The sequence below is a fragment of the Mya arenaria genome, chromosome 1 (assembly GCF_026914265.1).
Source record: "Mya arenaria isolate MELC-2E11 chromosome 1, ASM2691426v1".
Classification (NCBI taxonomy): domain Eukaryota; kingdom Metazoa; phylum Mollusca; class Bivalvia; order Myida; family Myidae; genus Mya; species Mya arenaria.
The window spans coordinates 56,342,239-56,370,141 of NC_069122.1; the positions used below are offsets into that span (position 1 = coordinate 56,342,239).

The window sequence follows — 27,903 nt, forward strand, 5'->3', positions numbered from 1 at the left end:
CATTGTAAATTACACGACATCAACAATGGCTCCGAGAAAGCGACAGGTGCAGGGTACGGACGCTGCAAATGGAAAATCAAGCCCCATAAAGGGGGTTTCCAAGCACAAGCTTGTGCCAAAGTCAAGATCTGGCGATGAGGATTCATCAAAGAAAAATGCCACATCCGTTTGGTACAAGATCGGGATAGTTTTTCTTGGTAAGCATTTTGACAGCTTACACGGCTTTACTCGTTCTTCTGTCCATCTCATCATTTTAGGCGAATTATCGACAAGTAAACTTGATGCATACCATGAACAGCATGTCATATCATAAATGTTTTGGAGTATGTGAGCCTATTAATCAGCAGCAGTATCATGTTTGATCAGTGTTAATGGTAGAGAATAATACTACTGTGCTAGTGTTCTAGTGGACGAACAGCTAGTGTACATTGTATGCGGATGAGCTTTCAGCTAAATGCATACAGGTGCTTTTTTCTTGTGTAAACCTGAGGTTTGAAGTGTGCGAGCAGTATGAGGCTGGAACTCTTGATTACAGGAACACAAAACTCAGTGCTCTAACTTGGCAGCTGGTTCATTTCACGTACAAGTTATACATGTAGTGATGTACACAATCAGACTAAATTTTACTCGACTTGACATTGTTTCAATAACTATAATTTCCTGCTCTAGAACCTTTTTTGTTTAAATAATTGACAAGAAAATTATATTGACCTAATCCATGACAATATTTGTACATGTTGATCCAATGTCATAACTTTTCAATCTTAACGATAGACGGATTTTCGTGTGTATAATATATACAATAAATTATTATTACAAACTTTTTTTCTTTCATTTCAGCATTTATCATCGGATACACACACAGGTAAAACAAAACTTATGTCATTTATATGTTATACAGTATAACTAATAATGAAACAGTTCTTTGAAATCCATATTAATTTAAGTACCGTAAAAAAATTATATGAATTAATTTTAGGTATCATAAATATCAACAATTATTCCTATTTTTTTCTTATTTAAGCTCTTCATTTTTGACATTTTTGCTTTAAACCATTAAAATCCTAAAAAACTATTTTATTTATCATACACATATTCTTAGATTTTGATCACTTAACAAATTTTTCATGTTGCCATTTTCTTTTTCAGGAATCACATTGCCAACATGTTTGAGAGAGATCGTCATTTTTCCCACCTGTCTACACTGGAAAGAGAGCTTGCATTTAGGACTGAGATGGTATGATATTTAGCTTCTCTGTGTTTTTGAGAGAAAGTGAGCTCGCATTTAGAACTGAAATGGTATGATGTTTAGCTTGTCTGTTGTTGTTTTTCAAGAAAAATTTAGGCATTGTCATTATGCAAAACTTGAAAATTTGCGTGAGAAACAGATGAGAAATGACATCTGCTTGCAATGCTTTCAACTTTTAAATACAGGGCCATACCAAGGCAAAACAAATACGGCTATGCATACACATCAACTTATTTAGGCTCCCCCCACAAGGCAAATACTCTTGAAATTAAAAAAAAAAATAAAGGCAAAGGATGTGAATATAAAAAACTTCACTGATTAAAGGATGTCAGGATTTTACTGAATGATAGCATTTAGAACCATGTTCCTTCATAACTGTATTTGTCAAATCGTTTTATTGTGATATGAATGTGAGAGATGTCTATGATTCTTAATAGCTATTTCCTTGACAACTTAAGTCCTGGAAGTAATAATGCAGATTGTAGAACCAGTCAAGTACATTGAAGAAGTAACACATTCAAATCCCTTGAACTTAAGTTGAAATAATTGACTGGTACCAACATACAATGTACATGCCATTTTTCTGGAGACCATTCAAGGGGATTTGTTCAGAAAGGCTGAAAATTCAGGGAGATTTTGGTAGTATTCAGGGGGATTTTTTGCAGGTTTAAGTTGGGCGAAATTACAAAGATCTAGAGCTTTGATGTATTGCATTAAGACTTGATACAATGGTACTCAACCACCCTACCTACTTGAATATCCAAGTTAGATAACTGTATTTTGCAAATAATGGCCCATGATTATTGGACTTAGAAATTCTGGTTAAAATTTTGCATGTAACCACATTTATGATAATATCTCAGCAAATACATGATGTATTGATTGAAATCTAATCTAAGTTAACAGTGATCCATGTTTCGCCAAAACATTTCATTCCTTACACTGAAAAGCGGCGGAATAGTCGAGCGCGCTGTCTCTGTGACAGCTCTTGTTAGACAGCCTTTTAAACACTTTTAAACCTAGTGACTGTTCCCATAAGAAATACATAAAAAATATATACATGCAATTTGCTCATTTGATTTTTAAAACAAGGCTAACATGAAAGAACTGTTACTTTATTTAGGATAGTGATATTTATTTTTGAATTTGAACCATTTGGTAACTTCTTCTGAGATAAATTTAAAACCACCTTAACCCAAACATTCTGTAAAGGACTTTCATATAGAGCATGTTTAAAACTTATTTTCCTAAAGAAATGTGAATTTAATTTTTTCCTCATATTAAAAATGCCTGAAAACTCATCCTGTCACCAAGTAATGCAGATATTCTTAATGCTTTAGGAAAATCAATGACGTGCTTTCAACACTCATAACTATTTCAGAAATGTTATAACCAGATATTCGATTAAACAGTCAGTGAATTTGCTGACTTATAGGCAAATTGGGTAGTAAATTGGAAATCTTACTGTTTGGTTTTGCTCAATTTATGTAGCAGATTTAACAACATTTGCAAACTTGGTATGATGTCAGATCACTGTAAATTTAACAACGCACATCTTATATAATTTTTGTATATCATCTTTGAATCTGTATATTACATAATAAATAATTGCATGTACTTAAATGTATTGGGAATAATGCTACATTATATTGTTTAAACAAACATAACTTGAGGCCATATCAAATTGCTACAACTGAATTACCACACTTATTTTTCAAAAATTGTCAATTGCCAAAAGTTCTACTTTTGATAAGAATTTTTTCTTCTAGTTTGAAAGAAAAATATCAGTGTGAATGAGAGACAAATCTTTACATACATAACTGCCCAAAAAACAACACCTTTTATGTGAAGACCAGTAGTACTTCATGAGGATGTTACCTATTAACAACATTTCATTAGTATTAATGAAATGTTTGAAATTGCATTTCAAGGATATAAATATTGTTACATAGTTTTTGTTAAACAATTTCATTCCAAGTTTTATTTATATGAAAAAAAAGTATTTTGGTTTTCAGAAATTGTGTTTTTATTTATGTTTGCCAAACGATGCAATTTTATATTCCAAATTGCATAAATAAAAAAACACACACACATTAATTGGTAGAGTCTACCAGTTTTAAATTAAAGTTACATATCTGTTGATGAAATTAGCATACTGTCATAATACTTTTTGTCTATTTAAGATTAGCTAATGATGATATAATATGTTTGTTCTATTTGTTCCGACATATCAAATGTCAAAGTTTAAATCATCTAATATCCTTGTCATAGTTTTGAGTTTCTTTTCATCTCAATCTATCATCCCAGTAATTATTGTCAAGTTTGAGGTAAGGCCGTAGATGTTGACAATTAATTTAACATTAAATGTGCTGAGCTTCGACAGTATTTGTAATTAATTGTTTAATGATAAAGCCAATTTATCATGGTTTACAATGAAGCAAATCTATATAAGTAAAAAACAAGTATTTATTTATTATAAATTTGTTTACGTGCTTTCAACAATAGATTTGAATCTGCATTTATTACATTGTATTATTTATTGTTTGATCATTGAAATGTTTTACTATTTTCAGTCCTATAAAGTCACCAAAAGCATTCATGTAATAAATCCCGTAATATAAATAGTTACCATGGACTTGCTGTTTACTGTGATAGGTTAAAGCTGCATGTTAGTGACCTGCCAACTCATTATGAAAATTCAATAATATTAAAACTCATATACCTGTTTAGATACTATGAATTTACCCTCACTAATTATTTTCTCCTTTTTGCATGTGTAAAGAAAAAGTTCATTACCATTATGTTCTTTTCAGATGACTTTGTCACATGGAACATACTTTTTTTGTTTGTATATTTGTTTATATGATGATGAAACGAATAAGTTTAAATTAATGTTCTGTTCTGTTCTGTTCATGATTCTTTAAAAGAATTGATGCACATCATTCTCGTTCACCAGAGTGATGATGCTATGCGTACCACAGATTTAGATTTATCATGATTGAACCTCTTATGAATGAGATTGATGCACATAGGATGTACATTAATCATATTGACCCTTGTAACTTATGCATATGCTACCTATTATCTTTTTCAAATCCGTTGTCGTGATCTAGTCTTCATTTTGAAAATCTTTAAAGATTTTGTTAGATGATAAAAAAGAACCTCATTTGGGATTTTCAAGAAGGTTTAAAATATATATCTGGCACATTTCTTTCCAATATCACTTTGCGATTTTTTGTGCCAAGCTTAAATACTCTACGACAACACTTAATATTACAACAACTTTGTTACTTGATATTACTTCATATTTAGATAATCCTCACTACTTCTTTATGGTTTTAATACAAAGTTGTGAAGAACTTATTTTAAATGTTAAATTATTTTAACCAGCTTACCATAAGGCCAAAAAAATTAAATTGTTTGTTTCGGGTAGTGTTGTTCCATCGATTATAATCGAAAATCGATTGGTTGGGCCTGGAATCGGCGACAATCGCTAGTATTTAATTAAAATCGATTATCGAAAAAAAATAAAAAAAATATTTTAGTAAGTGTTCAGATGTTATCTTTAACAAAATGGCTGATGAAAGCCACAATGAGCAAGAAAATGAACTATTTTTTTTTACAACAACACTTAATAACTTCAATCATAGACATAAAGTATATGCATATAATGATTAAGAGTTTAATACTGTACATGAATAAAACTACAACTCAGGTACTATCTAGTATTTTAAAAACCGCTTGTACTATCGATAATCGGTTACTTGAGTGGAACCGATCATCGATAGTAAAATTGCAACCGATTCCCAACACTAGTTTCGGGTAACCTTCCCAAAATTTCTAGGTAGGGTAGGTAGGGATTTTATGCCCCTGAAGGTGGGCATATTAAAATCGCACCGTCCATCCGTCCGTCCGTCCGGCTCTGTAACTTTCCCTTGTATGGACAGATTTTAAAATAACTTGCCACATGTGTTCCACATACCAAGACGATGTGTGGCGTGCAAGACTAGTGTCCCTACCTCAAAGGTCAAGGTCACACTTAGTGTTTATTCACAATGGAGTGCTGCATATCAGGACATAGAGTATAGGTTGTCGTGTCCGGGCTGTAACTTTCCCTTGTATGGAAAGATTTTAAAATAACTTGCCACATGTGTACCACATACCAAGACGACGTGTCGCGTGCAAGACCCGTGTCCCTACCTCAAAGGTCAAGGTCACACTAAGTGTTTATTCACAATGGAGTGCTGCATATAAGGACATAGAGTATTGGTTGTCGTGTCCGGGCTGTAACTTTCCCTTGTATGGACAGATTTTAAAATAACTTGCCAAATGTGTTCCACATACCAAGACGACGTGTCGCGTGCAAAACCCGTGTCCCTGCCTCAAAAGTCAAGGTCACACATAGTGTTTATTCACAATGGAGTGCTGCATATAAGGACATAGAGTATAGGTTGTCGTGTCCAGGCTGTAACTTTCCCTTGTATGGACAGATTTTAAAATAACTTGCCATATGTGTTTGACATACCAAGAGGACGTGTCGCGTACAAGACCCGTGTCCCTACCTCGAAGGTCAAGGTCACACATAGTGTTTATTCACAATGGAGTGCTGCGTATAAGGACATAGAGTATAGGTTGTCGTGTCCGGTCTGTAACTTTCCCTTGTATGGACAGATTTTAAAATAACTTGCCACATGTGTTCCACATACCAAGACGACGTGTCACGTGCAAGACCCGTGTCCCTACCTCAAAGGTCAAGGTCACACATAGTGTTTATTCACAAGGGAATTCTGAATATAAGGACATAACAGTGTAGGTTGTCAAGTATGGGTGGTATTTTTTATGTTCAGAGGCAATTTAAAATAACTTGCCATATGTATTTGACACGGAAAGGCAAGATCAACTTTTCATGTACTGACCTTGTTCGTAGGTCAATGTCACATTCGGGGGCATTCGTCACATACTGTGACAGCTCTTGTTTTTTATCATTTTTTTTTCAAAATCTGTCCTTGTTTTCTTGCACATGGCAGTCTTTCCTACATTACTGTCATTGCCTGATTTTGTTTTATCATATAAACAATAATTCTGATTAAAATCTGCATTTATCCGCCCTTCGTAACTCTCTATTCGCTTACAAATATTTTTTTTAGGCCTAATGCTTATTTCTATCCCTTTAAAGGGTTCTCTTTAGCTGACAAAAATTGTTACTATTTTAAATTGCAGTTTGATTAAATGCTCACAATATCGTTTGATGCAAAATTATTATTTTTTTAGTTTAGTGCATTATCCTGTTTAACTCATTTGACTTTTTTTCTGTAAGTAATTCATATGCTATTTTTTTCTTTTATCATTTAAGTCAAATGATTTGAACATGATAATGCATTAAAATGATTTTTTTTAATGCATCATCTTATATTATGTATTTTTTTATATTTTATAACCTGGGAGTTGTAGGCAACAAAACTTTGCATTATGCAAATGTGTAATCCAAATATATTTTATTCCTAGGATCTGTATAACAGATTTGCTATTTGTACAACAATATATTATTTTTGTTCACAGGGTCTATACTACTCCTACTACAAAACCATGATAGAATCACCGACATTCCTTGAAGGTCTAGACCAAGTCATGAGTGACAACATAACAGAGTTTCCTCTAACCATTAATACATTAAAAAGATTCAACCTTTATCCCGAGGTAAGTATATATGAGGCATTTTGTTTGTATTGATGATACTTTAATCTTGCATTTTCAGTCTTACCGTAATCAAAATGGACTCTGAATTGTTTAACTTTATTTTTCACGTATTTTGCAGGACTGCTTCTTTTTGAAATTATTTGTGTTATTTTACATCAAGCACATTTTATTGTATCGATTTTGAATTGAACGGACTAACCTTTTTTCAATTTTGCCATGAAGATTATTTTCAAACAGTTGAATTCTGCAATGCAAAATGGAATGTTTGTTTTCAGTTTGATGTATTTACAATCATATTGCAGGTTGTGTTGGCAGTAGGTTTCAGGATATATGAAGGAGTCAATCGAGCGTTACAGCGCCCAACAAAAATGTGCTGGAATGTGAATAGAGGTCAAGGTCTTAGTCCTGTGCAGAGTTGTGAAGGTATGAGTTATTCATCTCAACTTGTCTTTGCTAAGGTGAATGAAAAGCTTCAACGTATATTTTATATTTGATTAAAAAAATATGGAAAACTTGGTATAAAAATATGAACATCATTGTCATCATCGCTGTTGTCACCATTGTCGTCATCGCTGTCATCATCATTGTCGTCATCGCTGTCATCATCGTTGACGTCATCACTGCCACCACCAGCAGCACCACCAACAGCTGACATTAAAAAGTAGCATGTAGTTAAATGAAAATTTTGAAGTATGAAAAAAAAAGGAAATCCTTCATGTTTGATCTGAAGGCTATTCCAGTCAAACATATAACCCAGTATATTGGTGGGTGTTGTTTTTTTTACCCTGAAAGGGTAAATTTGCTTCTGTAGGGGGGGTGGTATATTTTCAAAGAGCCTTCCCTGTGGGGATTACCGGTATATGTTTATATGGAATAACCCTGAAGAGCTGGAAAAGGTTTTCAGATTGTTATTTCAGAAAGTAAATATAGTTTTGGACATTATATAACAGTGACATAATTCTCCTTTACACTTTTCAGGACTAGGGGAGCCTTCATACTTCTATGTTGAGCATGTATTTTTCCTGAATGGTTTAATGATGTCTGCACTGTTTCTGTTTGGCACATATTTAAGGTAAGCTTGCATGCATGGTTTGACATCCTATAGAGTGCTGTGTTGGGATATAGGGGAGGTATTGCACATTTAGTTTTGAGAAAGTATTTTAGACAAACTGACGTAAAAGAAAGTTTATAGGTTCATTAGCTAAACATAACACATGATATATATGACACAGCGATGTACACGAAGCTACTTCCAAGTGATTGCTTGACTGTTTTTAAAAAAGAAGTCGAGGAATTTTTAAAGACAAGGGTTGTCATTGTTGGCTCAGCCATGTTAAACCTTGAGCCTTTACTCAAACGATGTTAAATATTATCAAATGAAACTTGGTACACATGTTGCCAGAGACAATGCCCACATGTACAGGACGGCCAGTAACTAATGTTTTAAGAATTGTTGATGTATACATGTCTGTTTTTAAAATGAGGAGTAGCAGGCTTCATCTTTTTGGTGCATCAAGTTTTTCAAAACAACACCAACTATCTTGAACTTCAACTCTGGACATACACTTTCAGGGGTTTAGTATGCCTTTAGTACAAATTTCACAACTCTCTGAATACACTTCAGCCTTGTTTTAGTTTGAGACAAAATATGAGACTACTAAAAATCTGTCTCAGTTCTTGAGCTTGAATTATTGAGTATGATAGACTGAGTTTAGGAATGAGTTTTTTTGTGAAAACTCAAATTAGATTGGACTCCAAATGAGTCCTGTTTTGAGCTCAATATTTGAGAATAAATTAGAAATTTGACGTTCTTTCATGATACTATGGCAAGATGAGTATTTACGTTGACTGCATGGAACTTTTGCTCAATTTATGTTCAGATTTTACAGTGTATATAATTATGCGATTGTTGTGGAACTCGTTTAATCTGAACTTCAAAATCAGTAAAAGCTTACATTTACATTTTGTGCAGCCTCTAGTATCTTTAGAAGAATGGTGTTAACAAAGAATTGAATATTGAAATTGGGTAATTGAATATGTAAATTGGATTTACAAAATTTCACTATCTAAGAAAATCCACAAAATTGAGCAGTTTCTAGTATTAAACAAGTACACACAACAACAACAACATCACATGAGAAACCATCATGCAAGGTGTTGTTTTGGCATTTTGCAGTGGCAGCTTGTTTGGGGGTGTGCTAACAGTGGCGTCGTTTTTCTTTAACCATGGAGAGGTATTGTTATTTGTTATGCTCAATATTGCTCAGACAGGTGGGGGAATAATTATTGGCATCATTAAAACATGAGAAAGGTATCACAACAAATGTGGAAAAATCATTGACCTAGTATATTGGAAACTGGTTGACATATACATGTAACAACAAAACTGGTGACACATATTATTAAACAATCATTAACAAGTTTAAAAAAACCAAAAACATTGTTGACAATTAGCGTTATAACATTGATATTTGAAGAAAAAATCTTTGACAAATTTGGAAAAATCATTGACATATATGGAAAACCCCCAGCTACCAACCATTTAAGTTTATTGATCAAACAAGTTGTCTTTTCATTTAGATGGTTATTTTACTCACAATTTCAGCAGATATTTACCTGTTGATGAAAATGAAATTAATCTCATCGTTTGTCTGAGCAACATTGGTGGTGGCGGAATATTGATTTATGATGTTAGAGTTCATGTTTAATAAGAATAACGATATAATCATGTTATATTAACAATTATGATAAAGATATTTTATCTTGTTCTCTGTAGATAATCACTTGGCTGTAGAAGTATAAATAGTAATAGTTATTATGTCTCCCCCTCTCTGGGGGAGACATATTGTTTTTGCCCTGTCCGTCAGTCCGTCCGTACGTCACACTTCGTTTCCGATCGATAACTGGAAAACCGCATGACCTAGGTTCACCAAACTTGGTAGGGAGGTTGGTCATGAGGTGTAGAAGATCCCTATTGTTTTTGGGGTCACTAGGTCAAAGGTCAAGGTCGCGGCGACCCCCAATGTAAAAAACATTTCCGCTCAATATCTTGAGAACGGTTTGACCTAGGTTCACCAAACTTGGTAGGGAGGTTGGTCATGAGGTGTAGAAGATCCCTATTGTTTTTGGGGTCACTAGGTCAAAGGTCAAGGTCGCGGCGACCCCCAATGTAAAAAACATTTCCGCTCAATATCTTGAGAACGGTTTGACCTAGGTTCACCAAACTTGGTAGGGAGGTTGGTCATGAGGTGTAGAAGATCCCTATTGTTTTTGGGGTCACTAGGTCAAAGGTCAAGGTCGCGGCGACCCCCAATGTAAAAAACATTTCCGCTCAATATCTTGAGAACGGTTTGACCTAGGTTCACCAAACTTGGTAGGGAGGTTGGTCATGAGGTGTAGAAGATCCCTATTGTTTTTGGGGTCACTAGGTCAAAGGTCAAGGTCGCGGCGACCCCCAATGTAAAAAACATTTCCGCTCAATATCTTGAGAACGGTTTGACCTAGGTTCACCAAACTTGGTAGGGAGGTTGGTCATGAGGTGTAGAAGATCCCTATTGTTTTTGGGGTCACTAGGTCAAAGGTCAAGGTCGCGGCGACCCCCAATGTAAAAAACATTTCCGCTCAATATCTTGAGAACGGTTTGACCTAGGTTCACCAAACTTGGTAGGGAGGTTGGTCATGAGGTGTAGAAGATCCCTATTGTTTTTGGGGTCACTAGGTCAAAGGTCAAGGTCGCGGCGACCCCCAATATAAAAAACATTTCCGCTCAATATCTTGAGAACGGTTTGACCTAGGTTCACCAAACTTGGTAGGGAGGTTGGTCATGAGGTGTAGAAGATCCCTATTGTTTTTGGGGTCACTAGGTCAAAGGTCAAGGTCGCGGCGACCCCCAATGTAAAAAACATTTCCGCTCAATATCTTGAGAACGGTTTGACCTAGGTTCACCAAACTTGGTAGGGAGGTTGGTCATGAGGTGTAGAAGACATGTATTGTTTTTCGGGTCACTAGGTCAAAGGTCACGGCGACCCCCAAAGTTAAAACCAATGCCGCTCAATATCTTGAGAACGGTTTGACCTAGGTTCACCAAACTTGGTAGGAAGGTTGGTCATGAGGTGTAGAAGATCCCTATTGATTTTGGGGTCACATGTCAAGGTCAAGTGCTCGAAAGATGAAAAATAGTTTTCAGATCATTAACTAGGGCTTATTGTGTGGAAATCCCCTGAATTCTCACACCCTGCTTTCCAGCCAGATGTATCAGTACTTTACACCTCTAAGTCTTACTAAGCCTTCGGGGGAGACATGCGCTTTTCTCAAAAGCCCATTCTAGTTATAATATCTCTGTATTTTTCTATATTTGTGACTACATACACATATTTGTTTCATAAACAATGGAGTAAGACAAATTCAGAAAATCAAGAGTCACTATCTATTCCTTGTTATATCTTAAGAAGGGTCAAGTGTAATCGTTACATGCTATTGTTTCTAGGCAACTAGGGTACAATGGACACCTCCTCTCAGGGAAAGTTTTGCCTACCCGTTCCTGGTATTACAGATGTTTCTAGTCACACATCTTTTGAGGTACATAAAAAAATTATTACAAACTGGTGTGGGGCATCCTAGCAACAACTGTTCCAACAAAAATCATAAAATCAGGATGTTCAAATAAAATCGAAGTGAATTTAAGAAATAGAATTAAAATTTTACTTGGAAATCTATAAAGCCTGGTATGCATTTGTTGCAAATATAGAAAACAAAAAGCAACAACATTAACTGTCCCTTTTTTAAACATTCGGCTTATTGATGTAGATTACTGCCGTAAAGGAGAATTATTGGTGGCCATTTTTAAAATGTAGCAATATTTGATGATATTGATTTGCCCTCTTTGTCTGCGACTGTATAAAATGAGTAATGATATAATGTAATGTTATTAATTAGGTGATTTCATATTGCCCTTAGCTGTAGAGGACAAATCACTGGGCCAATATGAAATCACCTAATTAATAAGTATTTTATTAATTAACTATCACCATTTGGTTTAAAAACATACTTATAACATACCTTTACTTCACATTGAAGCCGTATTTATCACTTATCCATTTATGGTGTCTGCTTTTCTAGACTTTACTTTGCTGATTTTGACATGCATCCTTAATGTGACATTGCACATACTTATGAATAAAGCAAAGTACATTGTAAGGAAGCATGTCTTTTGGTCTTAATTTCGTAAATTGTTTGCCAAAACGTCAAAAGTTTCACCCTCGTCATCCATTTTGTCGGTGTACAAAATCATAATAGTTGTAAAATCTGCCAACGGGTTGAATACAACTGTTATATCAAACTGTACAAAGTGGTTCCATTATTCAATAGGTTCAAGCATTCCAAATAGGTTTATATGAAGCACAAAATTTTCAAAACAGTCGGAAAACGGAAAACAAAATGGCTACCTTTAAAAATAATTTTCAGCATATTTCTCATATTAGGCGAGTTTCGACAGTCAATGAAAATGGCCCATTTCTCAAGTCCTGTATTATGCGAGTTTTGTAGCCAATCAAAACAGAGGAAACTCATATTAGTCGAGTTTTGTTGATATTGGCCGATTTTGGTCGAAATTGAGCGAGTTCTCGCATATATTGTCTTCAATTGTCTGGTATTGGTACCGCAATTGTCTCTATATCTTGTCAAATATGTAATAGTTGATTAATAATATATGAGAAAGGATATAATATAAGAGTTGTGGTATAATAAATAGACACACCCATTTCTATGCCAGCTTCACAAAGTGCACGATTTTGCTAAAATGCTTTAAGATGTGGAGGGTTAATTGTGAAACTACTGTATGTGTTTCAATATACATCTTATTGCAACAATAGTAAAGGATTCAGAAAATTGATTTCATGATCATACGCTTATTGATTACATGGCCTCTATGTCAAGTACATTTTTAGTGGATTAGTTTGAGACAGCGGATGTGGATTGGTCATTAAGGTTCTCTGTTCCCACCCTAGAGATTGTGGGATCAAGCCCTTTTAAGGGTACTTTACCTGTCGTTCAAATTGGACAGAATGATTCATATCAGCTGAAATATGTCTTCACTATGGAGCTAAATCAGATTGCTATAATCTTAACTAAAACTGTTCCAGTTAACATGTCATTCACCTCTGTCTGATTTTCAGATCTCAGAAGTGTAGTTATATCCACAGTGTTTTCATCGCCATGTCAACTGTGATGTTCATGCTTCCATGGCAGGTAGTGATCTCTTTTTACATTTTGTGCATGATATAATATTATATAGTTGTCTCATAAGTTGATTTGCAATTTTAAAAAGGATTATCCTGAAAAAGTGTTTGGTATTATTTTGATTCTACTCATTGCATTAATAACATCCATCAGGCCACAGTTAACAAATACGGTGTTACCTGACTGATATTTCCTGTGACCTGACTGATATTTCCTGTGACCTGAAACTGTTTGTCATATTTCTTTCTTTTCATTTTTCATTATCTAATGAAGGGGTTAGAAAAGTTAAAAAAACACACACAAAAAACTACACCCCATCTACCTACCCCCACCTGAATATGTGGGTATGGAAATACCAAACAAATTATTCATTGCAGCCTTGGATTCATAATTATATGTATTTATATGTGCTTTATATATTTCCAGTTTGCTCAGTTTGCGTTGCTCACAGAGTTGATTGCCGTGTTTGCCACGTACGTTCTCGGCTATATCGGATCTCGCAAGATGAAAGTCTTCCTCATGGGTCTTTGGGTAGGAGTGATTTTATTTGGAAGTTTATAAATGTTCTATTGTTTTTAAATTAATTTACGGTCATCAATCATACCCATGGTTCTATGAATGTAATGGCTGTTATGGTGGAGAGGGATGGCTGAAAGTTGATAAAAAAAAATTATGTAAAAGAGTTTTTCAAGGCCCTGCTCATATTTACACTTTTTGTTTTGTTCATTATTCATTCAGACTGCACTGGGAAAGAAGCCATTCCTACTTTAGCTAGATTAACTATTATAAATTGATCTTTTATGAATTCTTGTTTCATATTTCTTTCATTGATGGTGTTAAACCATTTCAGGGAGGATTCCTAGTCAGCTATGTCCTTCTGTTTGGTAACGCCATGTTGCTGACCTCCTTCTTTTTCTCAGGAATGTTTATTATTACAGTAAGTTTTTATTCGGCTCTTTTTACCAAAATGTAATACCATAAAAGAAATAAAATGATATCCTTGTGACCAATGCCTTGTGAGACCAATGCCCTTTGACCAACTTGTGAATTTCCTGCTTAGATGATGAAAAGTTGCCTTTGTTTTTCTTAAAAGCTTATTAAATGATTAGAAATATGTAAAAACTTAATTTACATATAATTTATAGTGTATAGTTTTTTTTATTACATGGCATTTGAAACCTTCAACAAATTACTTTTTTGTCAAAATTTTACATTTATTTTGTTTTAAAAACCTAGCTCAAACTCTACCTATATGTGTTCAGCTGTCAACTGATGGACTGTTTTGATTTTCAGTCAAACTTTCAGTTTATAGTATTGGTTTCAGGTGAAGATGAAAACTTTTGAAGCCTGGGCCTATATCACTTATGCTTTGAGTTTTAGACTCGGAGTCAGAAATGTCATATTGCAAAGTAAACATTTGATCGCAAATCCCAGCTCTGATGTGGTTCTTGCTAAGTGTTTGAACCCTCAGGATAAAGTTTGAAGTTGCAAAGTTGCTGATGATATAAGCATTTGTTATAAATGTCACAATATTTCATTCTGGTTTTTAGTTGATAGTGCTACTTGAGCCTGCCATCGAGGCCTTACGGATCCCACCGCTCATTTGGATCGTCCAGGGAGGCATGTTAGCAGTAGGAACACTTGGGATAAAGTTTGCTGTTGCCAAGTTATTCAACATTGCTGATGATGTAAGCTAGGTTTGATTACAATGACTCATTTTTAAAGTATATTTTTTTCTTGAGAATAAATGAACATTGCATTCAATCTTTCATACATACACACATTTTTTATTTTTATTTTACTAACATAAAACAGTATAATATTTCATCTTGATTATCAGGTTGCCTTGGTAACTTAATAGCCTTGGCATAATTGTCGTCATGGTGCAACCACTTTAACCTTGGCCAGATTTAAATAAATATTCAAATATATTAAAACAAAACATGGTTGCCAGAGTCAATATGCTCGTGTGTAATAAAGTTCTATATTTTTTATGGAATATAATTGATGCAGGTTCCTTGACAAAATATATTGACTGTTTCAGGCGCATATAGGTGACATATTCAGAAGCAAGTTTTCAGACTACAAGAACTTCCACACCATGCTGTACACATGTGCTGCCGAGTTTGACTTCATGGAAGCAGAGGTATAGAAAAGAATGCTTACCATTTTTGGCTTTGCCATTCATGTACTTTTCAATCAGAGTATGAAATTTAATCACTTTAGTCTCATTCCCAGGTGCTGGGTTCTTTTTGGAAATAACATGTTATAGTTTAAGGTACAAGACGTGTATTTTGTTATACATGTAAGTATGTAAATATTCCATAATGTGCTTTCCAATATTTCACTGCTGTTTCAGACACCGTGGCGAGTCTTGAAGACCTTGCTTGCACCTGCAGTTATCGTTGTTTTAGTAGTCGTTGTTTACAATGTGAGTATGATGTATAGAGGATCTGACATGAGTTGTCATTTAATACCAATTTTTATTAAACGAGTTCAGGAATACTGTTAGTTAGCGAGCCTTTGGCGAGCTTACTAACAGTTTTCCTGGACGAGTTTAATAAAAATTGGTATTAAATGACAACGAGTGTCAGATTCTTTTTATCACATGCTTTTTCCGGTATAAAATGGCAAAAAAACCTACCTGTTTCACCTGCGCGGCTGATGAGCCGAATATCACCAAGTGTTGTCATTTCCCGCGCTACATGCATTGCAGGAATGTAGTACCAGGATTTATTTAAAACAGCATATATACCCGATCGTTTTAATTCCGTTTATTTAAGAATGCATTCTCAGATGATATCCAGTAAAAATCACACTGTAAACACTTTAATTTTAACGAAATCTTTCTTTCTGTTATACCGGAAGTGAACATAAACATCATGACGTCATCTAGTAGATGTGACGTCATAATGTTTATGTTCATTTTCGGTTAAAATAAACTAAATTTTGGACGCTTTTAAATTTGCTTTTTCAAGATATCAAGACGACATACTTTGTTATCCTCTTAATATTTAGAAAGAAATTCAACTACTCTAACAAAACAAATATTTACTATAGAAATAAAATAAGAATTGAAGGTTTGGTATACAGGAATATTACCAATTAGCAGTTCCTTTTTGCCAATTAACTTTTTATATAAATGCGGAGCGATATATTCTCTGACCAATAGATGAAGAGCAATGTTATATTACACATGTGTAATATAAAAAAATACGTGATGGTTATATTAAACCGGAAACAAGGTGTAGCATGTGATAAATAGTTATGCTACCTCATCAGGCAAAAACTATGTGCAGTTCAGGTCACCCAACTGACTCTATTTTTAAACCCAGACTGTAATATAAGTATTCCATTTTTAAGGGTGCATATTCAACTAACTTAAGTATAAAAATATCGGATAAACCAAAGATATAAGCTTTCTCATACAAAAAATACCGTTAGTCTGAAATAAATATCGTAATCTACTTGAAATTATGATTTTTATCAAATTTTGGAATTTTACACAGTTGCTTAGTGCAGAGTATACAAGATGGACAAATAGATCCGAGGCAGATATTTACATCAGAAAACAGACTAACAGGAGTAAACCCAACGCTGAGGTAAGACTCACTGTCAGGTCTGATTTTGGTTTAAGGGCCATGAACATTAGTGAAAAGAAACAGATATGTGGAAGTGGGCTAACAGGAGTAGACCAAAAGCTGTGGTAGGAATCACTGTCAGGTCATATTTTGTTTAATTGCCATGAGCAATTCTGGAAAGAATCAGGCATCAGGAAGTTGGCTAGCAGGAGTAAACCAAATGCTGATGATTGCTTCCATCTTTAAAGTGATCATGAAGCAGACATACTTGTCATACACAAAATGGCCTAAAGCCACACATTATCACTTGTCCAAGACTGAGATTTTGTAGAGAATGCATTTTGGCCGTTGCAAAATAAAATTCAATCCTTTAATTGATCATCTCTATTAGTTTGATTGACCACTGGTGCCTAGTTGGTTAGCATACTTGCTTCTCACTAGTTGGCTGTGGGTTTAACTCCCAGTCTAGGTTTTATGTAAGTCTCGTTTGTGGTCACCAAGCCAGACCAGTAGCTTTCCTTCGGGTACTCCAGTCACTAACCCTCAACTTCTTTGAGTTAAAGACCAAACTCTTGTGCAACATTGACCTAGTGAAGAACAATAAAGGTAATGTTGATATAAAATGAATAAGGTAAACTATAACATCTAAAACTTAGTGTTTATATACATTTTATTTACTATGGAAAATTCTGAAATATATTGCCATTCTAAAAAGTTGTTATTCTATATCACCAGTACATATACATGTTCTCCTAAGAGCCCTTTAACTACATGTTTTGTTCCTTAAGATACTGTTTCTTCATTTCAGATTGTGTATCACCTATTCCAACTGGCAGCTTTCACCATCATGGCTGTCATCATAATGAGATTAAAACTCTTCTGGACGCCTCATTTGTGCCTCATGACTTCATTATTGGCATCGAGACAGGTAATGTTTTCAAATAGCTCAACAGATAATTTGATTTTCATGTTGATAAGTCAAAATGATGAATGGAAGAATCTTTTAATTACGTGAGGCTAGCATGAAGTGTGATATGGGTGCTAGTGTTGTCATTTATTGACCCTCTACATACATACCATATAGTTGGAAACCTATCTGGGGGATTTAATTCAGAAAACAAGGGAATTTTGATATTGGCCAAAGGGATTTTCGTGCTTCTGAAAAATGCAGCAATATCTCATACATGCTTTATTTATGGTAGGCTTCCAAAGGATTTTGCTCAGAAAACGAGGTCATTTGGCCCTCAAATAAAGGGCTATCATCATAAGTCACTCTGACGCAGCCATTTCTTTGCATGTTCTACTTTTAGAACCATGTTATTTATCTACTTTTTTCAATTCTGGGGGATATTCATCTTGCTATGTAAACAGGTAGCAAAGCAGTGGAACAACCCAGAATTGGTCGTTACAACTATAATTGAACATGGATTCCTACAAATAATTTCAGTTCTTTGGCTGGTTAGGATCTCGGGAGCGACACTATGCCATGTTGGCCATTCTGGTGGCTTGTATGGGTATTCAGGGATACTCCAATCTTCAGACCCAGTGGAATATCAGGGGCGAGTTCAGTAACGCCCCTCTCGAAGAGATGGTTGAATGGATTAAAGCCAAAACCACGAAAAGTTTGTGCTGTTTTTAAAATTCTTTGATGATGTTTTTGTTTTTTGAAATTAGTGAAAGTTTTGAAAATAATGTTACCATTATATGCCATCTACCAGGGACATTCTTCAAATTCCTGGACTAAATTTGTCGAAAAGAAATTATAAACATGAAAGACATTTAATGATAAGAAATGCTTCTGTTTGATATGTTTATACTGTAGAAACCATGGAGCACTTTGTGCGTCATACTGACTTCATGTGATAATTTTTGAAGCATATTTGAGTAGTCAATCAGGCTTGATCCATTTACTTCGAACCTTCTAACCAAGGTTGCATCATCATCTTCCATTGATAATGATAGTGAAGAGAGAATACAAATATTTGTTTTGGTAGAAAAGGTGGTTTGATTGTATAATGATTTTTTTTTGTATATGTTCTTATACCTAACTAAGTCTGTTATCGATAATTTACTTGTGGTGCTCTTAACCTAGCCTGTCTTTTCCCCCACAGATGCCGTATTTGCCGGTCCCATGCCGACCATGGCTACAGTCAAACTGTGTACAAACAGACCAATAGTGAACCACCCCCACTATGAAGATGCTGGCTTAAGGTGGGTTAATAAGCTCCATGGGGTCAATTAAGGATTAAAGTTCAAACTTCAATCATCTTAAATCTGTATAAAAGTGACTTATGGATACAATTTTTTTTTTTATACTGACTTAAGTTTAATTCATTCAAATATTTAGCAAATAATGAAACTTTTGCACTTAGATAATTCAATTTTACGACTAAAATTGACTCAGATCATTATTGAAAATGTCCTCAGTGCTTTCATTGGCCATCCTAGGTTATTACGCACTAAACTTAAATCGACTAACCAAGTTTTTGCTCCAAAAGTGTATTGAATATTTATTTATTAATTTAGAGATCCAGATTACATTGAAGATGCCGGTGTTTAAGAATATAGCATTATTTGACATTTAGAGGATAATTTCCAGGATAAAAAATACTTGTTATATAAAGAAATATTGTTCGGAGAAAATCAATTTGTCATGTTGTAGGCTTAATATATATCTATATCTTGTCACATTTAAAATAAGTTGAACCAATGTCGTCCAATTGTTATGTCGTAAATCCTCCATGTATTTAAACATATTATAACACAAGACCCACAAATCTGGCATTTGGCATATGTAGTATCTTAAGCAATTTTTCTTTATGAAAATATCACTTATCAGTCTTTGTCAGTTTACCACCTTTTTGTAAACCATGACTTTGGTTTTCTTAGTATTGACCATACAAATTTAATGAATTGAATGAATATAAAACTCTGGAGTTAATAAATCATTTCCATATTTCAGAGTTTTTTACTGCTCTTAATATTTCATCAACAGTAATTTTATCATTAAACAATTAAGTATTTTCTTTGTTTGTATCACTCTTAATAAGGTTTTCAAAGCGCTATTCCTATTGTTGGATTGATAATGGGTCACCACAATTGCCCTGGGTTGTCATTCATTAAAGTTTTACCAAAAGTATTTTTGATCATTGCATGGAAATATAAGTTTATATTAATCATAAAATTTTTGTTTTACTCATTGCATATATTTCTAAATGCCTTTTTTGCTACTAAGAATTTATTTAAATTCTCTTTTACGTTATTTCTTCTGAATAATGGAGATGCTTTATTCTTATGATATTTCATGGATACACATTCGGAATGAAACCATGGACGTTGTATATTATTTCGTTTAACAAGTTGTTTAGCACAGAATTCATGGCATCTTTTTAGATCAGACAATTGTTTATCACTAACGATATGCTTTTATTCCTGCTATTAATTTCATGTATGTATTGTTGGGTATAATCTTGGGATAAGCAATTTATTATCTTATTTCTAAATTCTGATGCGTTACCCTCACTAAAGTTAAACTTCTTATATGGTGACTCTATACTGATCGCTTGTTAACCCTTTGCATGCTGGGTAAATTGTCGTCTGCTCAAAAATGTTTTCTGGTTTATTCTAAATTTCTTTCAATTTACTTAAAACTTTGGGGATATATTAACTGAGTGGCAAACAGCTTGGAACCTGACCAGGCGCCGAGTTACTCGGCGTCTGGTCTGGTTCCAAGCTGTTTGCAAAGCGTTTAAAATTGCCATCAGCAGCCTAAGGGTTAATATGCATCACATTTAAATGAGAACATCAGTGGGATGAATAGCTCTGTTCACTTCTGTTCTGTAGAAATTGCTTATAGTGTTAAAAATGGCGTCAGAACAAATAACGTTATTGATAACACTGCATCCATTTGGACCAATGTATGTGTAATCACCCTTGAATTTATCAGCAAACATTCTACCGTTTATTATATTTCAAGCAAATGTTTTGTAAAACTCAATCAATTAAGGCCAGAGGAATTAGTTTTAGGATCAGTTGAACATCTATCAGGAATGTATACTGTTAATATGTGGGTTAAAATTTATGGGTTCTGTTAACGAACCAGTTGGGGCATTGAAGTCTCCCGCAATAATGAAGTTATCATCAATGTCAATATTATACTTAATTATGTGTTTGTTCTTACCTATCTATGCCTTTGTTAAATTTGCCTTGGTAACAATTTGACTGTTCTGGTGGTATTAAGTATGTAAAACATGTTATCATGTCAGTATTCCTATTACCGGTAATGACCGTTTTATCTATGTTTATAGATATTGCAAAATTGTTAGATATACACAAACATATTAAATAAGAAAAGAACATGTTAATCTGTTGATCTGTGGTATTGTATTCCTTCTTGTTGATTTGCTTCCATGATCAAACAGCCCATAGTAAAAACAAGTTATTTACTTTGTTCAATATGTTCTGCAATACATACAGGTTAAACCGAACAACTTGAAGTGATAAACCCCCACGAATGAACCACCTTGCATAATATGCCCTATGTATAGGCTACACTCATTTTCCTCAGTGTTTGAAGTATCATTTGCACATAGGTAATGGAATTCATACAATTTGTATCACATTCACAGAGAACGGACAAAGAAAGTTTACATGATGTACAGCCGTAAGCCCGTTTACGAGGTGAAGAAAACTATTCAGGACATGGGTGTGGACTATGTAGTATTGGAGGACTCATGGTGTGTTCGCAGGTCAAGGTAAGCTTATGAAGGTGAAGGCTTGAACTTAAAGGGACAAGACACCAGATGATACAATGGAAAGAAAAAAAAAAAAATTGTCAAAAACCTACATTAAATTGATATTGATGTGTACAATGCATTGAATTTTACTTCCTGATTTATCACATTGTTTACGACATGCATCTTTCACAGTTTTTGCGTTTTTTCGCGATTCAAAATTTACTTGAGTTGTCTACCACGTAAATCCTAGTAAGTTTAAAAATAATGTTGATATATTGTATCTGTACTCATCAAGTGACTTTCACATGCTAAATATACACACTTCATGGCCTCCCGTAGAAATGAACATTGCAAGGAAGCGGAATACAGCTGTGAAACAACATGAACACAGAGCCTGACAGACCAACATTTGTGATGAAATTAATCAGTGGAAATTTTCATAGGTTAACTATGCTGAAAATGACAGCTTATTGACACTTTAGCATGTGAAACTATCCCATGACTTGCAAGGTGTTCAGAAAATCCATTCCGGCCTTTTTTAACTGGTAAACCATTATGCGCTATTTTTAAACAGGAAAACTCAGCTGAGACAGCTATATGACTGATGCTTGTATTCTTTTAGTTATGTAAAATGACTTATTATTGGCTTCATACTAGCTGCCATTGACAATTCTAGGCTTGTTTTGAGGAAATGATGTCTAGTCCCTTAAAAGCCAATGTGGCATCAGAAAACTATTAAACACATGGGTTAAGACTATGTGATATTCGAGGATTCAGTGTGTTTAGACCTAAAGGTCTGGACACACTAATTATTGAACAGTTTCGATAATTGCATTTTAACAATTTGGTTGTGAATCAAATTTAAATGTCCTCTGTGTAGGTTTTGACATTGTTCTTTCTCCTGACTATCATTAAGTATTATTAAAGCTGCACTCTCACAGATTGAACGTTTTGAAAACTTTTTTATTTTTTGTCTTTGAAAGAGCGAAATTGTGTGTAAGTATCTGCAAACCAATGATATAAGATGGCTGACACAAGATCAGATCGCAAATTTGTATATTTCTGTTCGAAAATTAATGTTTTATGGCTTAAACCGTTACTAACGATCTGATCTTTTGTCTTATATCATTGGTTTGCAGATACTTCCACAAAATTGGCTCGATCCAAGACAAAAAATTAAAAAGTTGTCAAAACGTTCAATCTGTGAGAGTGCAGCTTTAATAGCATCGACTCTTGGGAATATACTAGAGGCAATATTTCTGGTCCAATATTTATGAAACTAAATTAGATTGTTTTTCTTGATGAAATCATTGAGTATATTGAAACTGGGTCCATGAGGTCAGAAAGTAGGTCACTAGGTTAAATCTTTGAAAATTCATGTGCGCAATCAATCAGCATTGATTGGCTGACTTTGTTCAAACTGTGGTCAGAAATTAACGGTTTTGTTATGATAAAGTATTAATTAGTTTTATAGATGCTTGATAAGATGATATTAAAAATGTGCTCGTCTGTTTTCAAAATTAATTTAATTACGTTTTATATGAGAAAAATATAGTATTTATTAATAAATGACCTCTTTATACACCTTCCAGGCAAGGATGCAGTATGGCAGAAATCTGGGACATCGAAGATGAAGCCAACCAGGGCCAAACCCCAGCATGCGCTGTTCTCCGCGATAATCCTGAACCCCATTTCAAGAAAGTGTTCCAAAATAATGTGTATCAAATCTTAAAAATTACTTAATTCTTCTTTCGATAGAAATGTGTTCTTTCTAATCAAGTTAAAAGTATTTATAATTGTGTAAAGAGCGAAACAGGTACAACTCCATATACAGATAGACAGAGTTATGGCTGTTTTGTTCTGAGCCTCGAGGCCAATTTTTTCGAAACTGCTTGAGTCTATTATAACATGATACAGCTAAACTCTCTATTTATTTTTTATATAATCTGTGAAATTTTTACTATTTTGAAAGAGTTTTTGAGTCTTGAAGTAATCTATCTGATAAACTAAGTTTTATTTATCGAAATCAGGATTATGTTAGAAATTTTACTAAACAAAATAAGCTTCTTAAATCTTAAGGCTTAAGAAGTTTCGAGAAATCAGGGCCTGGTTCTGTGTTAAATCAATGTTCCGTCTTACAAATTCACATGAGGAGTGGGTAATCATATACATATATGTACTATTTGATTGTTCAATACAGTATGCAATTCCTTAATTAATGTTCAGTGGTGTTTTTTTGAGAATTCAGATGTTCTTTGAAGCAATTATTTTCAAAAACATAGTCATTACTATATGCCATAATGCTACATTTACACACTGAAGCTTGGAACTGTATCTTGCTGCAAATGTACTTGCAGCTTTGTGACAGTAATTTTGCAGTTGTATTCATTTAATTTAATCAAATATCGATGGCCTCACTTCCAATGGTGAAAGCTACAAAATCCAATGTTTGCGGTAGCAACGTTCTTAGTATTTAATATTGGTGATTTGATAACACTTTTCTTTCACAAAATGCCACAAAAAATATTTTAGTTACACTTTCCGAAGGTTCAGCATTTTTTCTTCTCTGTGAGATGTTCAATAATTGCTCGACATTTTGATCACATGATACAACACCGTCTTCTCATTGGACTATTGAATCGACATTTTGCAGTTAGATACTCATTACTGCTATGCATGTAAAATTGCCATATATATTTAACATCCTTTAAGGCCTGATAAAGAAATGGTTTTGTTTTCACTGCCAAAAACAAAGGTCGGTAGGTCATGAGTATATTTTAGGTAAAATTGTGTTTGAATGTCACTTTTATTTTTGAAACTGTTGCTATTTTGACTTGTCATTGTAAACTTAAACATTCTATGACAACAATTACTTTAACTTCTTGGTTTTACAAGAAACTCCAAAAAAAAAGAATAACCTGAAACGAGAAAAAATTCACTGCAGCAAAAATAAAAAGCAGTACCTGGTATTTTATTTTTTGTGATGGTTCTTTATCATTTTTTGCTGGATTCTTGTTCATAAGGAAGTGTGAACATCGGTGATCTTGTACATGTTTCTAATATTTTTTTTCGGATCTGGTATTTTCTGCTGATTTGTTTATATCTCAATATCTTTAAAGCTTATATTTTATGTATTTACATACATATTTTTAAGTGTAGGACTCTTTAATTCTGAATCTCTCCCCACCTTTATTCTTGATAATTGTTCTTCCATTAATGTATAAAGGAACAGCTCAACCGCATCAACCATAAATGGGTCTCATAATAAATGTTTTAATTATCGCTTTTTAGCCTTATATTAAAGTAATATCATAAAAAGAATCATAATCTACCTTTGAAGTATCATGAACCCATAATACATGTTGGGTGAGAGTGGTCTAGTGGCACCCGTGAGTACGCCTTTCTTGTACTTTCTTCTTGCCTCTGAAGATGTACTGGTTATGACCCAGGAAACTTTTCAAGCTAAAAGAAAGTGGTATAAATAAATGTTGCATTGTGGGCGTTGCATTTCCAATTTTGGTCACAAGACACTGGCGCCTTATTCATTGCTCACGTTATATATACTGGAAGACCTATGTCAGCTTGATGCTGTTTAGTAGGAAATAACAATTGTTTCTAAAAACACAATACATGCACATGTACATTGAAGAGTTTTGTTCTTTAGCTAGAAGAAAATTGCTCCATTTCTTGCATTTAGATTTGGGTGTCCACAAGTTATTGTATAATTCTTGGAATTTACTTAAGTTTTAAGAATTTCAATTTTGGTGTTGAGGATTGTGTCAAACCTGTGGTATTATGTAGTAATAAAATATTATCCCATTTTTAATTCTTATGTCAAAATTATGTATAACTTGTAGTTTTTAATGAATATATTGACAGCTAAGAGTTTGATTGTTTGGAAATTATATAACTATAGTCTATTGTTTACGTACAAGAAATCCATGACACAAAACACAGTCTCCCTGTATAGAAGCATAATTGTAGTTTATGAAGAAACTATTTTTTATTAATTTTTATTTTAAACACATTGCGTTGCAAAAACTAAGTATTATGTATTACATCTGAACATTCCTATTATTACCTAATATTTGAAGACATTAGTTTTTACATTGTATTTACAAATAATAAATTATTCATTTTTAGTGGAGATACCTGGGTGTACTTGGACATTTTGATTAGTCTTTAAGTAAGATAGTGTCTATGTTTGTTACTATTATGACAAGCATTTCATAAAGACCCGATAAGTTTACAGCACAGGCAGAAATCAGTATTCACGTTAATAGTTATAAACATCATAAGTTTTACATAAGAATAATTAGGTTTCATTTAGTAACAAAAACAACTGCCAAATTTCCTTTAAATGATTAATTGGTTTTATTAAGTGAGCTACGTAAAAGCTGCTGCTTGAGCATTAATTTAAAGGCATTTCCTGCTGAACATTAAGAAAGTTAGCATTTATATTTTGGTATTTTAAACAATAAGTTGGCGCCAGTCTGTGGCTGACCTTCTGATATAATTGCTTTAAAGACTTAAAATAAACACTAATTATTACTTTGTTGTATAGATATTTGACATTATTTTACTGTAGATTGCTCTAATTTCATGGGATTTACTTTTTGCTAACATTTGGGATATTATCACAGCTTTGCTGATAGATGAATAACCTTTTATACGTATGACTCATGTTATCATCTGTTGTCGTGAAGGCTGAACCTCTTCAAGTCTTGTAAAAGGTCAAAGCAAAAACTTGGACATCGCATACGGTATTGAAAGCTGTCTACACTATCATGCGTTGTCACACATAGAATGTATCTTCAGTTAGGTGTGGTGTATCATAATCAACTGGTCACTTTTTTATTTTGATAATCAACTTCAGTCTAGTTCAATCAAAATATGTTTTGTTATATCATTTAAGTTTTCTAGTCAATGATACCAGAATTCATTTGGTATTTGTTAAGTGTAACATATCTGTTGATTGAGCATGTTATTTGTTGTTGATGTTTGATTAATTCCACTGTATGTTATTGTCTACACTTTTTAAAGGAAGCAATCTTGCCACAAGTATTATACTTCCTAGATAATTATTTTACACTTAAAGCTGCACTCTCACAGATTTACCATTTTTACAACTTTTTTAATTTTTGTCATGGAAGAAGCAAATTTTTGCGTAAATATCTGCAAACCAATGCAAAAGATTGCTGACAAAAGTATCAGATCGCAGATTTGCATATTTTCCGTTCGAAAATTAATGTTTTATGGCTTAAACCGTTACTAACAGTTCTAGAAAAATGCATAAAACATTATTTTTTTAGCTTAAATATAAAAATCTGCGATCTAATTTTTTGTCAGCAGTCTTATATCACTGGTTTCCATGGATTTCCGCAAAAAATGGCTTGTTACAAAACAAAAAATAAAAAAGTTGTCAAAACGTCCAATCTGTGAGAGTGCAGCTTTAAATCCTAGCTCTTTGTTAAATTTATATGATACCTGATACCAATTTCTCGAAGAACCTTGAGTCCTTATATTGTAACGAAATCAAGCTAAGCATGTTATTTTTGTTTTTGTATCATTTGTGTTATATTTACATTCCTAACAGTTTTTTAACTTTATAAGGAAATTTTCTTCATGGTTATCATGACAAACTAATTTTTATTTAGTTAAATCAAGATTTAGTAATTAATTCGGCTTAATGAAATAAGCTTGTTAGGCTTAAGAACTTTCGAGAAATTGGGACGAGTTCTCTATCAGTTTGTTGTTGTATTTTTAAACAAAAAGATGGGCACTATAGTCATCAGACTGTTTTGATTGGTTGTATTAGTTTGATGGCTTACTTCTATGCTGTCATCATGTTTCCTTTTATAAAAGGCTTAGCTATTTATGATTTATGATTGGTTGTAATAACTTCCTTTTAAGACAATGTTTTTGCTTTAATTGTATGCATGTATTTAGAAATGCTTAAAGCATGATATATCTGTATCAGCTTTTGTGAAAAACCAGAAAAAAAAATCTAATCACGAAAATACTTCTTAATTCATATGTTTTTTGAAGTCAAAATTTTGAAATTGTTGATATTGAATTTCTGGTAGATTTTTTTTTATAATTTTATGACTGGTACCGTAGTATGGCAGCATGTGTTTAAATGAACTAGCTTTCAAAAATGAATTTGCTCATAAAATGAAATATGCAACTATTTTTTGTTTCAACTTCAGTGAAAAATAAATTGGTACATACCATTGTATTTTGTTTTTATTACTTTTAAGATAATTTGACAGAAATCTGTTCCTTATTCAGGCTTTGAAGGTCTTTATTTCAATTTAGGCACTGAAATCTTCTTGAATAGACAATGCATTCCTGTAAACTTTTTATGAAGACCACTTCTGCAAAGTTATTTAGCAAAGAGTGA

The 27,903-nt window shown here is 33.6% G+C and overlaps 1 protein-coding gene across 1 annotated transcript; it reads left to right on the plus strand.

The window, feature by feature from the left end:
- On the plus strand, positions 1 to 27,738 carry LOC128231880 (probable C-mannosyltransferase DPY19L1). Its single transcript, XM_052945134.1, has 20 exons — positions 1 to 197; positions 841 to 865; positions 1,150 to 1,237; positions 6,809 to 6,946; positions 7,249 to 7,369; positions 7,925 to 8,018; positions 9,123 to 9,180; positions 11,433 to 11,524; positions 13,120 to 13,192; positions 13,610 to 13,714; positions 14,034 to 14,120; positions 14,734 to 14,871; positions 15,228 to 15,329; positions 15,543 to 15,614; positions 16,693 to 16,785; positions 17,573 to 17,692; positions 18,212 to 18,386; positions 18,876 to 18,975; positions 21,393 to 21,518; positions 23,093 to 27,738. Exons 1-20 carry the CDS (start codon positions 26 to 28, stop codon positions 23,241 to 23,243), a joined length of 2,130 nt encoding a protein of 709 aa, XP_052801094.1. The 5' UTR covers positions 1 to 25; the 3' UTR covers positions 23,244 to 27,738.
- The last annotated feature ends 165 nt before the right edge of the window (positions 27,739 to 27,903 follow it).